At 45.0% G+C, this 24,539-nt stretch overlaps 1 protein-coding gene across 3 annotated transcripts; it reads right to left on the bottom strand.

Annotated features, from left to right (window-relative positions):
* Nucleotides 1-7,606: 7,606 nt before the first annotated feature.
* Nucleotides 7,607-16,001, bottom strand: GFI1 (growth factor independent 1 transcriptional repressor). 3 transcript variants are annotated; one of them, XM_036906555.2, is made up of 6 exons: nt 15,810-16,001; nt 15,448-15,662; nt 14,943-15,125; nt 12,354-13,087; nt 11,138-11,303; nt 7,607-9,031 (listed from the first exon to the last, which is right to left on the bottom strand). In XM_036906555.2, exons 2-6 carry the CDS (start codon nt 15,560-15,562, stop codon nt 8,853-8,855), a joined length of 1,377 nt encoding a protein of 458 aa, XP_036762450.2. In that variant the 5' UTR covers nt 15,563-15,662; nt 15,810-16,001; the 3' UTR covers nt 7,607-8,852. The 3 variants fall into 3 exon arrangements, with proteins under 3 accessions (XP_036762450.2, XP_057356404.1, XP_036762451.2); XM_036906556.2 differs by having other exon boundaries at nt 7,608-9,031; nt 12,354-12,491; nt 12,603-13,087; nt 15,448-15,999; XM_057500421.1 differs by having other exon boundaries at nt 15,448-16,001.
* Between the last annotated feature and the right edge of the window lie 8,538 nt (nt 16,002-24,539).

Below are 24,539 nucleotides of genomic sequence, written 5' to 3' on the forward strand. Positions count from 1 at the left end.
TCTCATCCAATCAACTGAAGACCAAAGCAACTGAAGAGAACCAGAAGGCTCAGAGAAAACCTTGCCTGCTTGGCTGCTGAGCTTGGACTCTGGTCTTCTCCTGCTCTTGGACTAGAACTTACACCATCAGCTTCCCTGATTCTCAGTTCATTGGAATTGGACTGGAACTATACCACAGGCTCTTCAGCTTGCTGACTGCCAGTCTGAGTACTTTTTAACTTGAATAATCATGTGAGCTTTCTCTGGAGAGCCCTAGCTAATATGTCAGACCTCACTCTCAATTCAGTGCTGTTTTTCACTTAATTACTCTGTTTATCCACGCTAATAGAGGACTTCCTAGGAAACTTCCTTCCCATTTCCCATACCTGAAACCTCCCAGTCTTGGACCAACAATCACCAGTGAAAAATGAACTACCTGTGGATGCTAGGGGATCCTTAGTGATGCACAAAGTATAAGTTTGTGGGCACCCTGGGATCAGCTAAACCTCTGGCCTAGTGCTTGGACTGCAGTATCTCCCAGTCTACTGCCCACTCTTTCATGTGCCTGATAAGAGCACATGTGCCCAACAGCCTGCCAGCCAGAGAATCTTTTTGATCGGTGCTTCTACAAATCTAATAATGACCTGGAACTTGAGTTGTGAATCATCAAGTAAAAATTAAATAAAGTTTTAGTGTTATATGACTGGTATAATCTGAGTTTTTAAAAACCTAACAATCTATAAACATGGAACAATAGTCCATTGACACAAACTTAAAAGCAGCTACTGACTAGAATTGCTTATTACTGTCCTCTCTGAATTCGAGATGGAGAGATAGGTTACTATATAGAATAGCTAGTCACAGAGCTTCCATCCTTGGGCAGCTGGTGAAATGGAAGAAGCTGGACCTCTTCTCCACAGCTTCCTGGAGTTAGATCTCTGAGAAAAAGGACTTAGTTGAACACACCTGAAAAATGCCTGTATAGTTCTTAGTTTAAACTTTCAGAAAAAAAAGGAAGGACTTAAAATCAGAGAACGTTTGAATTGAAAAAGTTAGAGTTCATCTGATTCTATATTTAAAACTTTTTACTTTATATGTCCTTTCATATTGTGCCTAACACATAACGTAACCAATGACCACGCAAAAAAATGTCAGAAAGATGGTGAGCAAAAATCTAATACTGTGGTGGGACTCCCTCAGCTGAGTTAAGAACCTGTTACTCTTGCTTATTAGGGTCACATGAACACTGGTTTCAGTACAAGAAAAGAGGAAGTCAAGTTTGTATGAAATCTCTGGGAAGGTATGCCCAAGAGGTGAAATACAGACCAATTCACCACAAGGCAATGAAAGGACAGCTCCAGGCTGAACCAAGAAGTCATGAGGGACAGCCACCCGGCCTTCCTTGCCCGAAGAAGAGCTAAAGAATGGCCGGTGCAGCAAAATGTCCTAAAGACATGCCAATCAGTTCTACTTCTCAAAAAGGACAACCTAGAAGATTGTCTAATTCATGTTAGAAGACAGAATTGAAACTGCACTTCCTAATTTACTGAAAATAAAAAAATTCTCAATGAAGTTTGTAAAACTAGCATCAAGAAGCGAGTGTGACTTCCTGCTTTTGTTTTTCCTCTATAGTTAACAACAATTTGGCTTTAAAACAACCATGCTGATTAAGATCCTTTCTCGAATACCAGAAGACCAACTGGCAGAATAAAGCTGTATCTTATTCTTTTGGACAGAATAACTGAGTACTTTTCTCTCCCAAGTGTGTGTGTGATCAGGTGCTTTAATACACACACACACAAAATCAAACAATATCAGAAATTAAAAGTTTGATTGGAGATTATATTTTCCTCACATTTGAAAGATTTAAGAAATGTAAATGACATTCATTTGATGCAGTTTACAAGGCTGTGCCCCTAAAGCATAACGATATAGGAAAAATTTTAAATAAAAGGATAAGAAAAATACTATGTAAAAGCCAACTAAAGGAAAGTTGATATAACTATATTTTCCTCAGTAATTAGAAAACATACATTCTTTTCAAGCCCATATTATCTAAAAAGATTGACCATGGATAAGGCTACAAAATAAACCTCAACAAATATCAGAGAATTAATATTATGTAGGTCATGTTCTCTGATCAAAATGTAATTAAATTATAATTCACTAAGAAAAAAATACTGAAAAAAATGATTAGAAATTTAAAGTGCACTCTTAAATAATAAATACATAATAATAAATACATCTGTGAAGTAAGAAATCTTATCAGATAAGATGTGGAAATAAATGACAATGAAAACATACTAAAACTTAAGAGCTTTGGCAAAATTGATCAAGAAAAAAGAAAAAGGCACAAATATATATTACAATGAAATATTGAACATAATGATAGTTACAGTAAAGACTTTTTTTAAAATCAGAGAATATTATGATTTTTCATACTGTTTCATACTGATTTTTAAATACTGTGGCAATTAACTGGACATCTTCAGAGAAACAGAATATTTCCTGAACATATATAACCTACTACAATTGGTTTAAGAAGAAAGCAAAAACCTAAATAGACATATTCACTCAAGTTTGCCCTCTTCTTTGTCTTCCCTCATCAAAAAAAGAAAAAAAGGCCCAGATGAGTTCTATCCAACACTCTAAGAACACTCATATACCCAAATCTTTCACAAATTGTTCTAGAAAATAGAAAAGAGGTAATGCTGCTGCCCTATTCATTTTAAGACAGGTTAAACCTTGATATCAAAACCACGCATGGACACTATATGAAAGATTTTAAGTCAATTCCACTAATAAGCATAAATGCAAAAAATCCTAAGTCGAGTTCAGTAAACAAATCAGCAATACACGTTTTGCAAAATGACTAAGTTTGGGTTGGTTCCTCGGAGCAAATCAAGGATAATTTAACATAGAACATTTATAATGTCTTTTGCCACATTAACAAATTGAAGAATAAAAGCCATAAGAAACCAAATAACACACTAAAAACCATTAAGAAACTAATACATTTTCCCAACAGATGCCCAGAGATTATACAATTAATACCAATTCACACAAACAGAAATAGAAATTCCTAACCTGATTTTTAAAAAGTTACCTACCAAAACCTACCCAAAAAGTCACTAAATTGTAAAAAACTAAAAGCATTTCCCTGGAAGCCAGGGATAAGATGAGGAGACCTACTATTCTGTCCCTATTCAGAACAGCCTTGGCTAGTGCAGTTAAGTCAAGAGTACATTGGAACGACCAAAACAAAGCTATAGTCGTGTGGATGCTTTATGATTATCTTGCATAGAAAATCTAAAATAACCTGCAGCAAACTAAAAAGAAGGTTCAGCAAAGTTGCAGGATACCAGATCAACAAAAAAATAATTATTTTGTTCCCATACACTAGCAGCAGAGAGTAAGAAATGCAGTTTTAAGAACAGTGAGAGCAATGAATAACAACAGCAAAAGAAGATAATTATAAAACGTTATTGAAAGACAAAAAAAGACTTAAATAAGTAATATGCCATATTTATGGATAGGAAGAATCAATATCAAAATGCTTCAATTGTCCCCAATTAAACCAGAAATGTAGTACAAATAAAAAATTCCAACAGAGTTTTTCACAAGCAAAAGCAAAGGGGTAGGGGTAGCCAAGATATTCCTGAAGAGGATGAAACAGGTCAGAGGGAAGTCTTACCTAATAGCTACAAAGAATTTATTATAAGTTTAATTAAGACACCATGGCAGAGAAATAGACAAAATGACTAGTGGAACAGATCAGGAAGCCTAGAGACAGAAAAGAACCTTGACATGTGACAAAGGTGGCACTATAATCAGAGGGAAAAGGACGTTATTTGCAGTAAATAATGTTGGAGCACTTGGTTATCCATGTGAGAAAAAATTTTTTAATTAGATCCTATATACCATGCACATATAAGTAGATTAAAAAGCTAATGTTATAATCAAACATTTTAATATTTCTCGAAGAAAATATAGGGGATGGGTTTATGACTACCAATTAGGGAAGGGTTTGTTAATTAAGATATAAAAAGCATAAACCATAAAAGAAAAGACCCATACCTTTGACTATATTAACACAAAAATAAAACAAACAAATCTTCTCTTCAACCAAAATGAAAAGCCAAGCTACAGACTGGGAGATGTGTGCAGCAAACTTAACTAACAAAATAGTGAGTACTTAGAATATATTTTAAAATGTAAATTAATAAAAAGCAAGCAATAGGCATTCTATGGGAAAAGAAACCTGTCAGGCCAATAAACTTAATGAAAAGATACTCCAGCCTCACTAGGAATCAGGAAATAAAAATTACATTTCTCATCTGATTGATACCAAGTATTGGTAAGATGTAGAATAACAGGAATTCTCCTGTAGTATTGATGGGAATGTAAATTAGCACAATCAATTTGGAGAGCAATTTAATAATATCCAGCATTTCCACTCACAGGAATATACCCTAAAGAATCTTGTTCACGAGGAGATATGTAAAAGGTTGTTTGCTTCAGAATAGTTTGTGATAGGGAAAACTGGAAATAACCAAAACTCTTTCAACAGGAGAATACAAAAATAATCACCAAGTATTCATATGATAGACTCCAATATGCAGCAATTAAAATTAATGAACAAAACTATGTGTATCAAATGGATAAATCTTGACAACAAAGTGTTGAGAAAAAAAACAAGGTGCAGAAGGATATATGCACTATGATACCATTTATATTGTTAAAATATGCTACATAGTACTATATATTGTTTATGGGAAATGTGTAAGTAAAAATATCCATGGAGATGATATATACCAATTTGGTACAGAGGATGCCTCTGGGAAGAAAGGAATGGGAGGGTTAGGGAGGAATATAGTCCAGAAGATATTCAGCCATGTCTGAAATACTTTATTTCAAAAATAAAATCTGGGGTAAATATGGCAGAACAATGGGCACACTGATGTATATTATTCTGTAATTTTCACATGCTTGAAAGGTGTTATTTAAAAAGTGAATAACTTTAAAGTAAAACTTCAGAGAAGACTCATCTTAATGATTAATAAAATTCCTAATAAATACTAAGATTTCAATAAAATTCAACCATAAAAATTGTCAAAGTTTTCATTGTGAAATACAAATATTTATTTCTGTTTTAAGTATGTGTCCATATAATAAATAAATAAAAGCTATCTGGACATAAATTGTAAATACCCTGATCACATGGTAAAAATGTTAAGTGTAAACATATACACATGTGGGTAAAGGTCGGAAAGGAATACTAAAAAGAAATGAACATAAACTTTTAAGGTAAAAGGGTTTGGGGCAAAATTTATTTAATTTCTATATTTAAAAAGTTTAACTTAAAAATGTTGGTAAAATAAATGTATTATGTACTTCCTGAAAACTTTTTACTGTAGAAATAGCAGAGATTTAGAACAAACAGTGCTCTAGAAATGCACAATAAAAAGTAATCAAATCCTTTAGGGCTTCCTCTAAATTAATGTCTCTGTGAAATGATCAGATTAAACAATCAGACCTACAACAAAATAATATGGGCCAAATCACTATCGCCACCCAATTTTCAAGTGCAGTCAGGCACTCACCAGGGAGTGATATGCCTTTAATTAAGGCGGGGCTTTTAAAACTCATTTGTTCCACTGGTGTTCTCAAATCAATCAGATGAAATTCACCTTTTAGGTGGCCTGAATCCTGATAGCTCAGCATACTTGATAGGTAACTTAATCATCTCTGGTGTAGATGAACACAAACTCAAATTAACTACTGAAAGAGTTGGTCTTCTCTGAGATAGCTGTGCTTTTCCACTTTTATGCAAGAGCCTGAGCTTCACCAACTGGCTACCTGGAGGTGTTATTAAAAATTTAATGAAAGAAACAAAGGTGTACTCTGGTGTCTCTTGCTACCCTTTCTACTGTTACTCCGGCAGACAAAAGGCATAGAGGCTGCCTCATGAATAATGTGACATGGAATATTCACAATCTATTTTTAATGGAGTCAAGTAATAACATTAAAAGAGATATTTGCAATCTTCAAATTTCACATGGTAACATGCACAGTAATTTGTTTTGATTCTGAACTGGGGATATCAAGATATTTTTTTTCCTAAAAATACATACTGTTAGCATCAAAATGATACCACTTCATTTATAGCATAAACAGGGATTATGAAAATGGACCAAAGTTGTAAATGTCACAAAGGGAGAGCAGGACAGGGTAGACAACTAGATTTCAATCAGTTCTACTTACCCCTCAATGCAACTTCTTTACTTTTCAAACCAGGTTGGAAATATGCAGCCAATGTGCATGATGAATTCTGTGGGAAGGATCTTTTATGATATTTATTCACTAGGAACTTTGTCTCCTAGGACACTAGGAAGAGGTTCCTGGATGTCACAACTGTTCACCCATCAGATCTGGAAAATTATCTTAAGCTGCACTATAGAGAAGACAAATTTAAATTTTGAATGAGAATAAGCTGGCATGGAAAAGCATGGTGTTGGAAACCAGGTGAGGACAGCCAGCGACCAAGTTCTGGAGAGACTGGAGAAAATCGCCGTCAGAGCCCCTTTACCCACAAACTCAGAGAGCAGAATCCTGTGTGTCCTGTTTGTTTCCTGGGCTTTCAGCCAATTGCTCTTTCTCTTGTGCTGTAGAGAGCAGAGCCAGCCAGGATGAAGCATGAGTTTATTTTCTCTGCTTATTCACTTACCACCTCAGCAAATACTTACTAATCTCCTACACTGTGCTGGGCACTGTCTGGAAGCTGAAGAGTAAGCAGTGACCAAATAAATAAAGCTCCACAAGACACTGTGCTCACTGCTGTAACCCCAGCACCGAGCACAGTGCCAGGCACATAGTGGGTGCTCCATCCATATGTGTGAAATTGATTTGAACAGAAACAGACAATTGGCGGTGGTCACCATGCACAGTGCATACCTTGGCTGGGAGATATTAGAAAGAGCACAGTTAGGATTTAGGCCAGGACCTTATTCTGGTTTCATTCTTTTATAGGACTGACTTCTGCAAGAAATTCCACAGACTGTACAGAACCCAAAAAAACCCAAATCCCAACTTTATTGCCCTTCATGAATCTCTAGATCTGTAACTTAGCTTAAGTGAGGCAGCTATGCAATCTGTTTCCTTCCCCACCAGTATCCACAGGATCAAAGCGATCAGGGTTGGATTGGGATGATACAACCACATCCACATTTTATGGTCAAGGAACCCGGTCCCGGGGAGGCCAAGAGATCTGCCCAAGTTACATGGTGTGCTGTGACCTGAGTAAAACTCAATCTCTGGACCTAAGGCCTGTGATTTCTTTATCCCTCTGGGGGGCATTCTGGCCTGTACAAAAGCCTGGCATCTCAGAAGACAGAGCCTACATATGTGTGGGACCATCAGGGGGTACAAGTTAGAAGCTTAGTTTTGTACACCTAGCTCTTCTGTTAAGAAAGAAGGACCTTTGAGGCATAGAAAAAAAGGGAGCATATGGAAACTTGAGCAATCAAATTTCACTCTCTTCTGGACACTGGCCATACTCCATTGTAGTTCCCTTCAGTGCCAGCTCCCCCTTCAGACTGAAGCAAAGGTCTTTCCCAAATCCCTGGCCTAAATAAAAAGTAGTAGTTAAGATTCTTAATACTTTATTAACTTAAAACATCACTCTAATAAATATGTATTAACAAACAATGCACTGCAGAATATCTAAAAACATTTACAAACCTCATCAAAGTAAAAAACTTTTTTTTTTTCCCTCTATGGTACACATGGAGGGTCAAAGAGTTGAAGACAGAGCCTTTACTCCCACATACCTGGTAGCCTAGACATCTTAAAAGTATCAGCTGAACATAAAAAACTGAATATACACACAAATTCTCAAAGTAACTGTTCAGCTACTTTTTGTTTATGCTTGATAAAATCCAAACGGGTCAGAAGGGAAGGTTCAAGATTCTCTTTTCTCTTTTTGAAATCCCTCTGGAAGGAAAGAACAGACCCAACCACTTGGAGCTGCCTATTAGCTTTTGAAGGGTAGAGGCAGGGCTGTGACTTTCATCTCTGGCTCCCCAGTACCTAGCATAAAGGCCTGGTACCATGGTAACCGGTGGTCAATAAACAGTTGCTGAGGATGACATCTTGTCATCTTGCTTGTGCTTCTACTTCCTCTGATGAAGCCTTCCCAGGCCTCCTGCAGGTAGAACCTCTAACCTCCTCTCATCACTAAGTCCACTTTTCTTCAGCCCCATCTTGGGGCAGCCTCAACAGTGTATCTTGTAATTTCAAAAGTATGAAACTCCTTCCCCAAATCAGTTTCTGAACTAGTTTTCAAGTGGGAGAAAATTCCTCCAAGATTTACAGGCAGCACCCAACAGAAAGGGATTGACAGACTCCCCAGAAGGGAAAAATTAAAAATAACACTTACTCTTCATTCTAGATAAAAAAAAGCAATATTAGCATGCTTCTACCTCGTAAAAGGAGATTCCTCTTCCACACAAGTATCCAGGGCAAGTCAGGAGGAGGGAAGAAACCGAAAGAACTTTCCTGTCTGTGGAGCAGGGCTGGGAATGGGAAGGACTGTGGGGCACAAGATTTTATCTGATTCCCTCTTGACTTCAAGTCTTCAGAGGAGCCTACTCGATATGTCCAAAGCCCAGCGAGTCCTTTGGTTCCAGCTCCAGGCTGAACTTGGAAAAGATAAACTCATCTCCTCTGGCAGCTCCAGGAAGTAGGGTGAAGGGGTTACCGGGAGGACTTTGCCGCCTGGGCTGGGGGCCCGAGAAGTCAGAAGCAGGTGGTGGCGATGGGGAGGCTGCCCTCCGTAGTGTTGTGTGACTGCTGCTGGTGGCCAGCCAGGGCTCTCACTTGAGGCCATGCTGCGTCTCCCGGTGCCGCCTGAGGTCCACCTTCCTCTGGAAGCCCTTCCCACACAGGTCACAGCCGAAGGGTTTGAACCCTGTGTGCTTGCGGCTGTGGGTGATGAGGTTGGAGCTCTGGCTGAAGGCCTTGCCACACACCTGGCACTTGTGGGGCTTCTCACCTGCGGTGGAAGGGGGATGGGAGGAAGTATGAATCTGTGACAAAGCTAGAGGGGACTCACTGGGCTGCACATGCTCTCGGCAGCAGCTGGCAGCACTGCAGTCTAAGGCCTTCAAGCAACTTGGAGGGTGGTGTGTTACAACGAAAGCCCCGGTAAGCCATGAGTGCACCAGGTGAAAGGGAGACGTTCGAGTGGGGGTTCCCGGCCAAAGGCCTCAAACCGTTTCCTGCTAAACGGAAACAGAACAAAGGCCACGTGCCTTCCCCAGACTCACAGCTGAATCCACCCTGGGAGGACTCCCCTGACTTTAGAAGCAGAGAGCTCCCACAGCAGATGTTCAACGTAGGGGTGTAGGGGGGTGTCCTTCACACATGTGACTGTTCTAATTCAGAGGAAGTTTTCAAATCTGAGTTTCCAAGTGGGTGTTCATATAGACCAGTGAGCCTGTCTTCTTTCTTGCTCTTAAAGGACAACAGAATTTATCTGAAGCATGGACATTTCTCAGTCTTATTTTTTTAATCCACATTTAGGCCACATTATTTAAGGTAGTTGATCCTTTTTTCTTTCTTTTTATGAGGTTAATCACAGGAATCTTTATATACCAGCAACTCTTCACCACAGATTAATAAATAACTGAAAAGGTTTTGTCTTTTCCTCCAATTTATGTGCTGTTTAATATTTGGGCAAACAGCAAGAATTTTCAAATAGCCCCAGCATGGCAAGAGTCTTGGAAAAAATGTAAAACAGATGAAGTTTGTTTTTGAGGGACACTTTGTCCCTTTTGTTGAACCCCTTTCTGTCTTCATGCTTCAGATTTCCTTGATAAGGAACTGACCATCAAAACTTACCTATCCCTTTAGGATCAAACAAATCTGAGATATGAATTCTGTCTATAATGTAAATGTTTGATAAGTGCTTACTATGTCATTCAGTCAAGATCCTAGTTGCATTTTGATAAGTGTCTTGAATACCTTTACTCAAAAGGAGGAAGTTAATGGAAATTTTGGGCAAGGGGTCATGTCTCATGTAAAGAGAGTGCTTCTGGCATTAAAACTACCACCTACATACAACCAAAATGTTTGAGAAAGAGCCCAGGATTGGAAGCCAGAGTATTCCATGGCCCCATGACTTACTCTCAGTTTGACCTTTGGTAAACCATTCTATCTCCCTGAGTTTCCAGATGATAAGAACAGCTTCTTCTACTTTATGGGGTGGCAGTAAGGATCAAATGAAGTGATAGCTTTGTAAATGACAAAGCATTATAATATATAAAGAATTCTCTTTATTATGGCATGAACATGCTGATATTCAGAAAAGGGCAGTAAGTGAAGAGGAGCTTTCTATATCTACTACCCCCCCGACTCTGAAATAGAATACAATTAACAGTGGTCAAGAGCATAGACATCTGAGATCAGACACACCTGAATTTAAGTCCTGGCCCTGCTACTTGCTAGCAACATGAGCCTGGGTAGGTTACCTAACCCTCCTGTGCCTCACTTTCCTAATCTCTAAAATGGGGATAAGGAATAGTCTCTACCCTTTAGAGTTGTTGTGAGCATAAAATGAGATAAGGCATTTAAAAAGTGTTTAGCAGAGAGCTTCATAATAACCATTGTTTTTCCTTCCTCAACCAGAATAAGCTCTGAGACTCCTAAAAATGCAGCCAAGCGGCCACATGTAAGTCCCCCAAAAGGCTGGGTGGGTGCCCTAAGTCCTCAATCTCTGGTAAATATTTAGAGCACCACTGAGAGGACCCTGGAGCTTCATATTCAGAGCAGGTGGCAGCTGGAGCAGCTGCTAAACTAGACGAAAATATTCTTTGCAAGGACAGAGAACCTGCAGCTGAGCTGACCTGCTGAGTAGAGTGCAAGTCAAGGCGCCTCTGGGGAGAACCACGTATGTAAATGAACCTAAGAGAATCTGCCTCCTTGTGTTCTTTAACACACTGCAGTGATTAACTCCATCTGGAAGGCCTCACCCCACCACTCATTCTGGGGCCAGAATATCAGAGAGAAGATGAATTATATAGGCCTCAGGGGAAAGAACAATGACTCTTGTGCCCTACCCCTCCGGGTGTTTCCTACAAGCCAAGGGCCTTCAACTCACCAGTGTGTATGAAGGTGTGTTTCTTCATGTCTGACTTCTGGTGGAACCTCTTGCCACAGTACTGACAGGGGTAGGGCCGAGTGTCTGAGTGGATGAGCAGGTGTGTGGACAGTGTTGATGACCTCTTGAAGCTCTTGCCACAGATCTTACAGTCAAAACTTCGTTCCTGCAGAAACATGTGGCAGTCCTATTGCAGTCACCTAGGCTGCCATTCTCCTCACCACTAACCTGGCCCTAAAATCCTCAAAGCCAGGGAGCTCCCTTCCTTCAGGCTCTGCTTCCATGTAGACTGCTCCATTCCTCTCTCCCCTGATTTATTTCCAACCTCCACCCTCACTCCCCTTACCCCCTTTAACACTTTTTTTCTACCCAAACACTTCACCCACAAACCCTCCTTGCCCCATGGCAAAAACATGTCCCCACCCTGCTTTTTTGACACCCATTTACAAACACTTCTCCACCCTCCTCAACAGGAGTCTTAGATGACCGTCACTTGAGATGCTACCACACTCCCCCCACCTTCTTCTAGCCAGTGTGGGTGTTGGGGAGATGAGACAATCTTACTCCTTTTAGTATGTAAGTCTCTGTAGGCAAGTATTCTCTCCTCATAGGTATTTGTATACTTATTTGCTTATCTACCCTTTCCTTTGTCTCAAAACTAAACTGTAATCTTCCTGGGGGCATCCTGTCAGGGATCCTGGTGTTTCAGGATTCTCATCCGCCTAGCACTCGAAGTGGAGAAACAAATATTTATACAACAAATGAGTTACAGAAGAGCAGGACAAATATGCTACTGGATGCTCTAAACGAGTGCAGATCCCGCTTTTTCAGACGGGAAGAGTCAATGCAGATCAAACGACAGCCATTTTGTGTAAAAGAACGATGCAAAAAAATGGAGCTAATAAATTAGCGGCAAGCGTACACAGCAAACCCTCTTCAAACCCGAAGTAATGATCTAGATCACACTCTGGAGACTCACAACGATGTGATACCAAACTTCAGGGCTACCTAGAGGCCTGAGCTGGCCACACCCACCTTTCCCTACACACCTACATCTAAGCAAACGGACGTGGAGGAGGAAGCTAGGGGCAGACGGGAGAAGTCCGAGGAGAAAGCTGCCAGGCGGAGAGGGGCCGGTGCTGCACAGAGAAGCAGAAGATCCCCCAAAGCTAAACCCTGAGCAGGGCCGCGCGCTTGCCGTACGCCCAGCGCCTACCTGCGAGTGCACGGCTTTGTGCTGCTCCAGGCTCACCGCGTGCCCGAAGGTCTTGCCGCACATCTCGCAGGCAAAGGGTCTCGTGCCGCTGTGGGACCTGCGCACGTGCACCTCCAGCCCGTGCGGCGTGGAGAACACCTGAGGCGGGTGGGGCCGGGTAGAAGGCCGCTGAGAGGGGCCGCGGGCGCGCCAGCCAGGGGCGCGGGCGCGGGCGCGGGGTGGGCCGAACCGGGCGCGCGGAATCCTCACCTTGCTGCATTTGATGCACTTGTAGGAGCTGCCGCCCAGTAGCAGGCGGGTGCACAGCAGCTCCGAGTCCACCTTGACGCCGGTGCCCTTGTCCGCGTGCAGCCCGTGGCCGCGCTCCGAGTACAGCCCACCCGCCGGCGGCGGCCGGTCGTACAACCCTGCTCCCGCGGGCCCGAAGTCGCCATAGAGCCCCAGGCCTGCACCACCCGTGGCGCCGCCTCCTGCGCCGCCTGCGCCAGGTGCCCCTGCCCCCGCGCCGCCCGCAGTCCGCTCCGGGCCGTACAGTGCAGCGGGGTGGCCTGGCTCCGGCGTGCGCTCGCAGAAGAGGCCCAAGCCCGTGCCGCGCTCCAGTGCGGCGCACGGCCGGTAGCTCTGCACCAGCTGTCGCAGGTCAGATCCCGCCAGGCTGCTCCAGGAGTAGGGCTTGAAGGGCAGGGGGAAGGGCTGAACTTCGTCCAGAGACTGGCACACCGACTTCTCCGAGGCTGTGGAGGCAAAAGGGAGTCTGGTCAGGTTTAAGATGGCAGGGTGGCGTCGGCCAGTCAGGTGTTTTTGCCAACTGCCAGGCACCCAACGTTTGTGGAGCACTCCTTGCGCTAGCTGCCGCGCTAGGTGCCAGGGATGCCCCTCCTCCCCCCGGATAAAACGCCAGCCCGGTCCCTGGGGCGTCGAGGACCACTGGAGGCAGCAAGGCAACAAACAATTGAAATGACATCGAGCGAGGAGATAGGTAAATTCCGTGCCAGAGCAGCGGAAGCACACGAAGTTAAGAGGGGCTTTTCTGGCTGGACCAACGCACCTGGCGGTGCCAAAGAGACAGGCGCGCCATTCATTCTGCTAAATAAACACTCAGAGCTGAGCTGTGCGGGAGCAGAAAGCAGCGACCTCCCTCCGGAGTCAGCGCTCGTGGGCAGAGGGCCCAGCGCGGACGCTCTCCCGGCCCTTATATGTTCCCACTCCGTCCTTTCTCTTTCCAGTATCGATAAGAAGGAAGGGAGAAGAACAGTAAAATGCGGCTCGGCCTACCCGAGATGTATCTATCTGGAGAAAAACGGGAAGGCGTTAACTTTCCTCAAAGTTATTAAGTACTCGGGGCAGGCCGCAAAGGGACAGCGGGAAGAGGGCTTGGGGCTTGAGTCCCCTACGAAATACTTCCCGTTCCAAGTCCTGTTATAGTTTGATGGGGGGAGTGGGGGGAAACCCACTTAATTTTTTAGAAAAATTACAATTAAGGTTTAGCCACCACCTGCAAGAGGAATAGCTTTCTGAATTCGCAGCCTTCTACACCCCACCCACGTGAATTTGGCTAAAACCATATACCCAACATACACTTTCTCGAAGTGCATACGGATTTACAAATCTGTTTACACACACCACAGACTCCTCTCCAGGCTAGCCGCTGCAGTGAGAGGTTGAATCCCAAGTTTCCATGGGAGAGATTCCAGCGGCACCCAGTCCTTGCGGGGCTGTGTACTGCACAGCCAAGAACCCTCAGATCGCCAGCTCCCAGACACACTTGGTGGAGCAATCGCCTTAACCAAGTCACCACAGTGAGTGTGGGACGGGGTTGGAGATAACTTTTTAAAACTAGTAAATGCAATCTGGAAATAACCGGTCCTTGGCAGAATACCTCTGGTCTGCGCTGTCCTTTCCTCCGCCAAAACCTGAGACTTGCCCCCCCCCCCTCAACGTGCAGTCACTCGGTTTAAGCGAAATTCGATTACTGGCTGGAAATGAAACCAACGGGCTGACCCCCAAGGGTGGGCCAAACCCTAATAACAAAAAATGAAATAGGCCCCCAATCTGCGCCCGCGAAGCCCTAGCGGGGCGCTGAGATTTCCTTCCGGACCGGTTCCTCCCGTTTGGCGCGCAGCTCCGTCAGGTGCAACGCTGTGGGAGCAAGCGTAATTTTTAAATTACAACACTTTTCAGTCACACTGCCCAGGTCTCCGTTTGTCTGAGACTCAAGTATATGGATTCTGGGAACCTAGCTCTTTTTAAACCATCAACTCTGATCAGAGAACGAAATTTCGAGGTTGTTGCCGGTCAAGACAACTTACTTTTCCCTCACCCACCAGCTCCGCGCAAATCAACGTTAGGGGTGAACATCCCAGGTCCTGCCGTCCCGGATCCAGGCAGCAGGTCCCGCAAGAAGGCTGTCCCAGTCCCAGGAAGCCAGATAACTCCCCACAGGGCCTCTTACTGCCACCAACAAGCTCTCTCCTCTCGGAGAGACTCTCCACCACCCATTTACCGTTTCTGCGCCCAAAGCCGCACGAGTTCATTCCTCACGGTGGGGTCCCTGCAGCCCCAGCCCCAGATCTCCCAACGGGTCCCTACCTGGAGACACGGAGGGCGACGGAGGCCTCCAGAAGTCCCCAAACTCCGAGCTGCGATCGCAGACGCTGCCTTCACAGCTGCCAGGGGATGCGGAAATTCTGTCGGGGGCCTCGGTCAGCTGCGACTCGGGGGACAAACGGCCCCGGGGCTCAGCCTTCGCCCCGCCTGCGATCGAGGTACTGTCTGCGGATAGGAAACAGGATAGGGCTCAGCCTGGGCTTGGTTGGGCCGATGGTTCGGAAGTGGCGCACCCCCAGACCGTGACGTCCGCGAGTCCTGCTCTCCCCAAAACTTGGCGGGGAACCCTCCCGGATCTGAAGGCAGGAGCAGAGAGACCGTGGCACCTAGGCTACAAGCCCGGAAGGAGCCTGGACAGCAGGAAACAAAAAAGCCAGCAAGGGGGAGGACATCGGGACGCCCCTCCTGGTTCCTAGGGGATGGTGTGGCAGGGCGCAGAGTCTGCGGCCCCGGGAGCTGCCCCGCCCGGCACGTGCACGCCCCGTACCTGCTCCGTCTGGCGCCAGTACATTCTCCAGGCGGGGGGAATAGTTGGATTCCGGGGAGCGCGGCTGGTGGTAACTGTGAGCCTTCTTGCTCTTGACAAGGAACGAACGCGGCATAGTGGTCTGGCGCGCTCCCCACTCCACTCTAAGGGTCTCTGGCGCCGCTGTCAGCCCACCGTCACTCTGAGTTTTGGCTCAGCCCCAGCCAGGCGGAGATCTGCGAGAGAAGGAAAACTGGTGGAAATGCGGGTCAGCAAGCTCGGGGGCCCGGGACTAGGCAGCTGGGCGCAGTGAGAGCCTGGGGAGACGAGGAGCAGGGAAGGCTCACGGGAGGAGGGGCTTGGCTCCGCTGAGCCGCGCTCACCAGGTGGCACTCGGACAGGTGGCTCAAGCCCGCCGCCGCCGCCGCCGTCACAACTCAGCGGTAAAATCCGTCCCGGGGCCCGGGCTCAGGCCTCTTCCTCTGCCTTGCCCACGCCCCTTAGCCCCTCCCCTTCCCTGGCAAAACTCGCTGGGGCAATCAAACTCTCCGGAGAGCTGAAGACCCCAAAGGGCCAGTTATCCCGCCTCGACCACTCACTGCCTGCCTGGCTCTGCTTTCTGGCTGGGCAGGAAACGAGGATCAATTTAGGGCCGGGAGATGTGTCGGGTAGCCGAAGATCAGGAGAGAACAAGGAGCCATGCTCTCCAAGAGCGGGCTACCGACTGGAATGAAAGGGAGAGAACCCCTAGACAGGCAGAGGGACTGAGAGTAGCAGAGGCCAGATAAAGAAATCAGCGGGGCAGAGGGGTAGGAAGGTAAGGCATGGTGGAGGCAGAGGACCGACCCCGGCCCTGGTAGGAACGCGCGACCCGGTGATCTTGTTCGCCCCTTGTGCCCAACGCGGGGAAAATGTCAGGGAGACGCGGATGTGGTGGGTGCAGGCCATGGAGACCTAACCTCGGAAACCAAGTTCCGGGAAAAAGCACTTTCCGTTCTGCTCACCAAAACCTTGTCTTGGGGAAGTCGAGCCAGATCAATGTGCGCTAGCTGGAAAACGCACGCTGTCCCGGAGTCAGCGGAGTACCATCAGTTTAGCGGACTCGGGGAGCGCAGGCTCCTCCGGCAGCGGCCAGCTAGAACCGGGCTCTTGGCGCGGGCTTGAGAGGGAGCTAGCTGCCGGCTTCGCCGCTCTCATTAACCCCCAATCAGTTCACCTAATCCCGGGGTCGAAACCTGAACCCGGCGGGGAGGCGGGGCAGAGCCTCCTGCTCGGCTGGGGCGCGCTCCGGGGGCGGGACCCGGCGGGCTTGGAGGTCTGGGGAAAACGAATCTGTCTTCCTCCCTGAGTGGAGGCGATGGGGGCTGGGTTCACATGGGAACTGCAGGTTCTTCGGGCACAGCAGCTCTCGGAGCTAGTTGAGGAATAAGGCGGCTGAGGACCACGGCCGGGGCAGGACTCCTCATTCTTGGGTTTCACAAGGCTTAGATTAGCAGACTCATTGCCGCACGGCTCCCAGGTCAGGATGTAGGGCACGGTCTAAGTCTGCCCGTTGGTGCTCCGGGCTCAAAACGAATTCTTGGTGAATCGTTCCCAAGAGCGCACTGTGTCCCCTTCACCAGGGGAGGAGTGGGGACAGACTTGGGAGACAAAACGACTCGGACATGGAGCTGAGTCCCAAGAGACGTTTCCCCAGTCCTGAGAGCCAGAAGGCTCCTGGGGAGAGGATGCCGCCCGCCTCCGTCCATGTGGACCCCTCGGGTTATGGCTTCAGGGGGATTTGGAGTACTGGGTCTCCCCAGGGCGCGGTTCTGCAGCCTCAGTTTTTCCTGCGCCCCGGCGTGAGCCGCCCCTTCGGCCGTATAATTAGATACCACAAACAAAAAACAACTCCTTAAACCACCACGAAACTCAGAGTAAAAGGAAACGGGGTGAAATGGTTCCGAGCGCCCTGCTGAGGCTTGGCTCTGAGTTAGCGCCTAGCGGGACAGCAGTGGAGGGGAGAGGGGAGACCGTCCGCACAGGCGCTGAGTCTGGCCTGGCTGGGACCGCACCGGCATCAGGCGGGCGCGAAGGAGGCTTCCTGATTTGGGCGGCTGCCGCGCGCCACTCGCATCCAGACTGGCTCTGCCCGTTCCTGGGAGGCGGGAGGGAGGAGGGAGGTCGCGCCGAGCGCTGAGCTCGTGGGAAGGCTACCTCCCGCGGCAGCTGGCGGCGAGAGGGCGGAGCGGCCCCCTGAGCGCACGCGGGCCCGGGCGGCCTCTGCCCTGGTCAGGGCCTGGAAGGCGGGATCTTGCAGGCGCTGAGGGGCAGCCTCCCGAGCCTGGCTGCCGCCATCCCTCCACCAGATGTGTCCTTCTCCTGTGGATCCCGCTCCCCTGCAGAATCACCAAACGTCCTGGCGCTCGTTTTCAGCGCCAGAATCCCAGCCCCGCTGTGCGGACCCAGCGGATAGGGCTCTCAGGGCTCCCGCAAAGCAGCCGGCAGCGGGCGGGAACCCGGCCGCGCCCTCTGGTCGCCCCCGCAGCGCAGGTGACCCGTAAGTCTCCGCGGCCATCCCTGCCACGGAGGGAGGCGCAGGACAGGCGCAGCGGACCTACCTGCGGGCTCAAGGCCCGGGCACGGGCACCGCGCTCCGAGAGTTTTCAAACTGAGTTGCCTTCGGGAGAGACCGCGCTGTCTGACTTCTTTTTTTTTTTTTTAATCTGTTTCGGAGCTCAGCCCCCAAAACCACAAGCTTCACTTCCTGAGCGTTAAGGACTAGTTCGCTTAGCCCTCAGACCTGCCCCCCGAACCCCGGTCGGGGCGCACTCCTCCTTTGCGCAAGAGGCTAGGGGGCGGCCAGGGGGGCGGCCTTTCCAGCCGCCCTCCCGGGCAGTCTTTCTTGTTTGGGGCCCTGTGGGACAGCGGAGACTTGGGGGGACTCGGAGGGTACAGATACCCAGGCACTAGAAATGACTCGAAAGAAAACGAACCATTCTTGGCTCTTGGGAGACTTTCGCAGCGAGAAGAAGTCACAGATTCAGGACACAGATTGACTGGAGCGCCAGGCAGTGGGAGCCCCCAGATCCCAGGCGGCTTCCCCGCCCCTCTGGCGCGGGACACCCCAACCCCGCCGCCTGCTTGGGCTGCGCCGCCCCCGGGTCGGGGCCGTGAATCACCGGTCCGCGGTGCCGCCGGCCTGGAGCCCTGCGAGTGGCCGCGGCGTCCGCAGAGCGAAACCTGCCCCGCGGTCCCGAAATAGCTTGTTGTGGAAACACTTCGGGATAAATACGCCCAACGAGGCTGAAAATACCTTGACACCCAATCCGAGAGGTTTGCTCATTTCCCTTCGGATTTAGGTAACAGTTAAATTTGGAAGAGGTGGGCGAGCGCCGAGCCCCCGGCGGAGAGGGCGCTGGTGGCGCGTCCCGCGGGCGCCCGGCTGGGCCTGCAGGCGCGCCCGCCCCTCGCCGCGCTCACCCGCGCTCTGCAGAGTCCGCTCCGCGGGCGGCTAATTTCCGGTGGTCGGAGCTGCGAAATTAAAGACTGCGCGGCGGGGAGCGCGCGTGGGACGGCGGCTGCTCTGCCGGCCCCGCCCTGCCGGGCAAGCGGCTCCGTGCGGTACCTCAGGCGCGGACTCTGCGAGGGCTGAGGTCGTGTCCAGGCACCTGGTCCCGAGGGGAGCAGGAAAGCGCCATAAAAGCACCGCCCCGATGACTACTGAAAAGTCAATGTTTGCTGCGATTGCGTGTTCCATGGGGGTAGTCCCTGGATCGTCATCATTATGTCCCTGGTAGGCTCTTAACAAATGTCTGTGGACTGAGTAAATGAATGAATGACATTAATTAAGAATTCTATTAATAGAACAGGGAAAAATGTAGACCTACTCATAAATGCACAAAGGCAGCAACTTTCAAAGCTAGACACGCAATGATCCAAAGTGAGGCCTGCTGTGTATACTTAAACCTAAACCCTTTTCCGATGAGGGCAGATATCGTTGTAATTACGTTACTTTCCTAAATGAATTGAGTTAGATTTTGGTCACTACTTCAACCACAGTCAGTGTCCAGTGTCAGTTTCCGGGAGAAGGGGGTAGTGCTCCTCAATTCTTGCAAAATAACGTACAGTATTTTATATTAGGCCAACGTCAGTCATGGAAGAAAATGTCCTTAGAACCCTTGCCCTGTAGAATGTTTCTAAAAGTGATTTTTATTGATTTTTAATTCTAATATTTATTGTATTAGTTTGTTTAAGGCAGTATTAAAACCATATATTAAATATATTAATTTGGAACTATTACTTCTTTTTCAATTCTTTTTTTTCTAAGTAGAGGATCCAAGATTTTTTCCAAGTTGATTTTTTAAAAACTGGGGTACATAAATGCACAGATCATAGTGTACAGCTCCAGGAATAAAGTGATTTTAACTTGCATTGTAAATCTAAAGATTTGCAGAAAACATACAATTACCATGGCAGTGCTTCAAGCATACTTTAATAGATTAGACTTTTATACAGCAATGGCTGTACACCTACTATGCACCAGGCACTGGACTGGATACACATGTTAATTGTCTGCCTAGCCATCCTTACATTACTGTTCATTTGTTCACTCTTTCGTTATGAATAAATGCAAAGGTAAGCAATCTTAATCAGAAGGATTACAAAGATTGAATTAGCTCAGGGAAATTAAGGGTATTTTGTTGTTTTTATTCCTGTATGCTTTATCCTGGCCAACGGTATAAAAATCTCAAAGTAGTCCAAAGCACCTCTTCCCCTTATTCCTTCTATCCTATGCAACATTTATATTAGGCAAAATTTTAAAAGAAAATGATAAATGGAACAAACGAAAATTTATCAACAAAGTTCTAGAGAAATGGCTAAACCATTTCCTTTGCACATTAGCAAGTTCAAAGTCAAATTTTCTGGAAAAGGCACTGTGACTACTTAGTAGTTAAGCTGAGCATTGCTGTTTGAAGTCTCAGAAAACATGGGGGAGGCTATGAGGGGACAAATAATCATCTTGCATAGTATCACCTTAGACTAAATCCCTTTCATCCCCATTAAATCTAGTCAACTTGCTTTTTATTTGCCCTTCATAGCCTCTGAGTTTGCAAAATAAAACTGGGGACTGGGACAGGAGCACCCAGAGAGAAGCAGGTGGCAGAGAAAATGGCACAGAATTTCCCTTTATAATCTTTTTTGTTTTGAACCATGTGGATGTATTACCAACTTAAATTAATATATAACCATTTAAAAACATTTAATTAGCAAGATCAGGACCTTGCCCAGTGTTGAAATGTGACTTCCACACTTGGGGGGAGCAGAGAAGAAAGAAGAGGGGCACCCAGAGAGGTTAAGGAACTTGCCAAGTGGCCAGGAAGATCCAGGACTGGATGTGATGATGTTATGAACTTGACTCCCTACTACTCCAAACTGCTTGTCACTTACTACTAGAATGAAGAGAATAAGACATCTCCCCAAAGTGCATATTTTTAAAAGCTAGAAGAATCCCTCTCCCCAATACATTTTTGTGGAAATGGAAGAGATCTAATGGTAAGCAAATGTACATTTGGGGCATAATTTTGTATAAATACCATTTTTCCAAAAAGAGGAAGTTAAATTTACTATTTTTGTCAGTAGATACCAAGTAACAAATGATCTTCCCATCGCAAAATTTCCAAGCTCAGGCTAGTGGCCCATTTATAGTATCTCACTGATCAAAATTTCCCTACAACAAAAGATTTGAGATACTTGAAAAAATTGTAACAGGATGTTACTAGTCTCGTTTATTTTTTCCACAAAGTTTTACAATTATCATTTCTGCTCTATTTGGGGTGAGGGCATAGGAAGAGTGGGTGATCCTGAAACCCCAAAGAGGGGTTATGTCCCCATTTCCAGCATACATTTCTGTAATTGCCTCATTTGATCCTCACAGCATTGCTACCAGGAAGGGAAAGAGTTCAGACTTTTGGATAGACAGTCATTTGTGGGAATCAGTCTCTGTTCTGTCAGTTACTAGCTCTGCAACCTCCGGCAAGTTTAACTCAACTCTCCCAGCCTCAGTTTCTCACCAGTAAAGTCAGGATACCTACTTACCTTGCAAGACCTTAATTTCCACTTTTCATGGGTTCCTCTGGGCACCAAGAATGGAAGAATGCTCCCAGAGAGGCTATCTTAGGTTTAACCCCTTTGTTCCATGTCCTGTTTCAGTTGATTTCACTTTGCCTAAGTCAACTTTGTTGCAGCAGTTTGCAGGGACTTAGTTTTTTTTTTTTTAATCAAAGGTTTGGGGGTAGGGTTGTGGGGTGTGGAATGAATCAAGGATGAAGGATTTTCATTTCTAGATAGTCTATAGATTTATTTGGGGGAAGTTAAAATGAATTACTTAGGTTATCTGTCTTTAAAACAGGAGATGCTGCCTGTGTGTCCAATCCATGTGCTACTGGCTGAAGAGTAATTGTGGGAGACACACTGAAAGAAAAACCGACGTTTAATAAACACAATAAAAAAAAAAATCACAGGATGGGACTGGGCATAAGGGTAAGCCAGACAAGAGATTTTGTCTCTAAGAAGGTAGTGCTTTATTTTTTTAATATTTTTTCCACTATAAACTATATTACATATCATTTTATAAAAAAAGAAGTAACCCCAGTAAAACAACTTCTTAGTATTTTTGCTCTGCTTCTTTAAAAAAACTTATTATAATCATATCACAGCTACGAAAATGTATTCCGCTGTTTTCACTGAATATTAAAATCATATTTCTTTTTTCTATTCTATTTCTCAGATCTTTAATTGAAAAAACTTTTTGTAGTAAAAATTATTTAAATATAAATCATGAAAATCATCTTCCTTGCTTTAATATTCTTTCAACAGTCTCAGTGCTATAAAAAGGATTCTATAACTTTATATTATTCTATATAGAATTTATTTTATAAATATATGTAAATATTTATATCATATATTGCATATATTTATTATATACATATTTTGTTGCATAAATATTCTATACCGAATTTTATTCTATAATTTCTAAAACTAGGTTACTATAAGTTGCTCAATTATTCCAGTCTTAGTATTTAGCTTATTTTCATTTTTTATTTTAAATAATGCAATGAAAGTTTTTTGGATATAGCTTTGTCCAATTTTAAATTGTTTCTTCAGGATATATTTTTAGGAGCGGAATTTCTGCATCCATGAATGCTTTTAAGGCCCTAGACACATACTAGAAAAAGTGTTTTGGATGGCATGTTCCTATATTGCATAAGCCATAAGAATTCATATCACTTAATACATGGTTAAAAGATTATAAAATCAACTATGGAAAAGTCAGACCTCGATTCAAGACCAGCCACATGAGAGGTCTTTATTTTATGCACAAGAAGTATTTGTAGACAGTGGCCACACCCTGTCATATTGCCATGGTTTTGTCCTCATGGTATTAAAAAACTATTTAATTTTTGTCTTGATGTGGTGTGGTCAGACAGAAGTAAGAGTTATATTTTTTTTTCTAAATTTATGAATTCAAGGAAAATTAGTGCAGAGTGCTCTTTATGTGATACTTTAACTTAAATGTTAGGTAATATAATTGTCTCCCTTATACTCTTTTTTTTTTTTTTGCTCTCATTAATGTACAATTACATGAACAACATTATGGTTACTAGACTCACCCTATCAAGCCCCCACCACATACCCCTTTACAGTCATTGTCCATCAGCATAGTAAGATGCTATAGAATCACTACTTATCTTCTCTGTGTTGTACTCCCTTCCCCATGTCCCTCCCGCTACATTATGTGTGCTAATCGTAATGACCCTTTTTCCCCTTATTCCCACCCATCCTCCCCAATCCCTTTCCCTTTGGTAACTGTTAGTCCATTCTTGGGTTCTGTGAGTCTGCCGCTGTTTTGTTCCTTCAGTTTTTTCTTTGTTCTTATACTCCACAGATGAGTGAAATCATTTGATACTTGTCTTTCTCTGCCTAGCTTATTTCACTGAGCATAATACCCTCTAGCTCCATCCATGTTGTTGCAAATGGTAGGATTTGTTTTCTTCTTATGACTGAATAATATTCCATTGTGTATATGTACCACATCTTCTTTATCCATTCATCTACTGATGGACACTTAAGTTGTTTCCATTTCTTGGCTACTGTAAATAGTGCTGCAATAAACATAGGGGTGCATATGTCTTTTTCAAACTGGGCTCCTGCACTCTTAGTGTAAATTCCTAGGAGTGGAATTCCTGGGTCAAATGGTATTTTTATTTTTAGTTTTTTGAGGCGTCTCCATACTGCTTTCCACAATGGTTGAACTAGTTTACATTCCCACCAGCAGAGTAGGAGGGTTCCCCTTTCTCCACATCCTCACCAACATTTGTTGTTGTTTGTCTTTTGGATGTTGGCTATCCTAACTGGTGTGAGGTGATATCTCATTATGGTTTTAATTTGCATTTCCCTGATGATTAGGGATGTGGAGCATCTTTTCATGTGCCTGTTGGCCATCTGAATTTCTTCTTTGGAGAAGTATCTGTTCAGCTACTTTGCCCATTTTTTAATTGGCTTATTTGCTTTTTGTTTGTTGAGGTGCGGGAGTTCTTTATATAATTTGGATGTCAACCCCTTATCAGATATGTCATTTTTCTCTTCTACTCTTACAAGTAGCAGTCTATCAAAATTTGAATGACACTGTAAGTCAGAATAAGATTTGATGGTATCATCATTTATGGAAAGTAGGTAATGCTTTATTGCCAATGTATGCAAAAATTGGGAAATGGGGTAAAGGAGAAATTTGGAGATAAATAAATTAATATAAGACTTATGATATGAGTAAGAACAAAACTCATATTAATATTTGGAACCTTTACAAACATGAAGAAAACCACTATTTTCTTTTAATAAATATTTGGGACCAGTGTATTTCAATCCTGTCACATTATAAAGTATACTCTATTACTACTAAAAATTTAAGCTTTTACATAAAGGATTTTAAATGTGAAGAGGGAGAGGGCTGTTAGCTTTGGTGTTTAGAGTTCAAATAAAATTGTTAACCTAACCACACATATATTTTAACATTGTTCCTAAGAACAGATTGACTAAATAAAGTGTCATCTTATGTGTGGGCTGCATGAGAT

This window comes from Manis pentadactyla, chromosome 4 (genome assembly GCF_030020395.1).
Source record: "Manis pentadactyla isolate mManPen7 chromosome 4, mManPen7.hap1, whole genome shotgun sequence".
Classification (NCBI taxonomy): Eukaryota; Metazoa; Chordata; class Mammalia; order Pholidota; family Manidae; genus Manis; species Manis pentadactyla.

What these genes read in the sequence shown, in the direction of transcription:
- GFI1 (XM_036906555.2), bottom strand. Translation starts at nt 15,562, where the DNA reads ATGCCGCGTTCGTTCCTTGTCAAGAGCAAGAAGGCTCACAGTTACCAC. An exon ending in ACTGGCGCCAGACGGAGCAG is followed by an intron (nt 15,126 to 15,447) that starts GTACGGGGCGTG and finishes TCCTATCCGCAG; the next exon opens with ACAGTACCTCGATCGCAGGC. An exon ending in GTCGCCCTCCGTGTCTCCAG is followed by an intron (nt 13,088 to 14,942) that starts GTAGGGACCCGT and finishes TTGCCTCCACAG; the next exon opens with CCTCGGAGAAGTCGGTGTGC.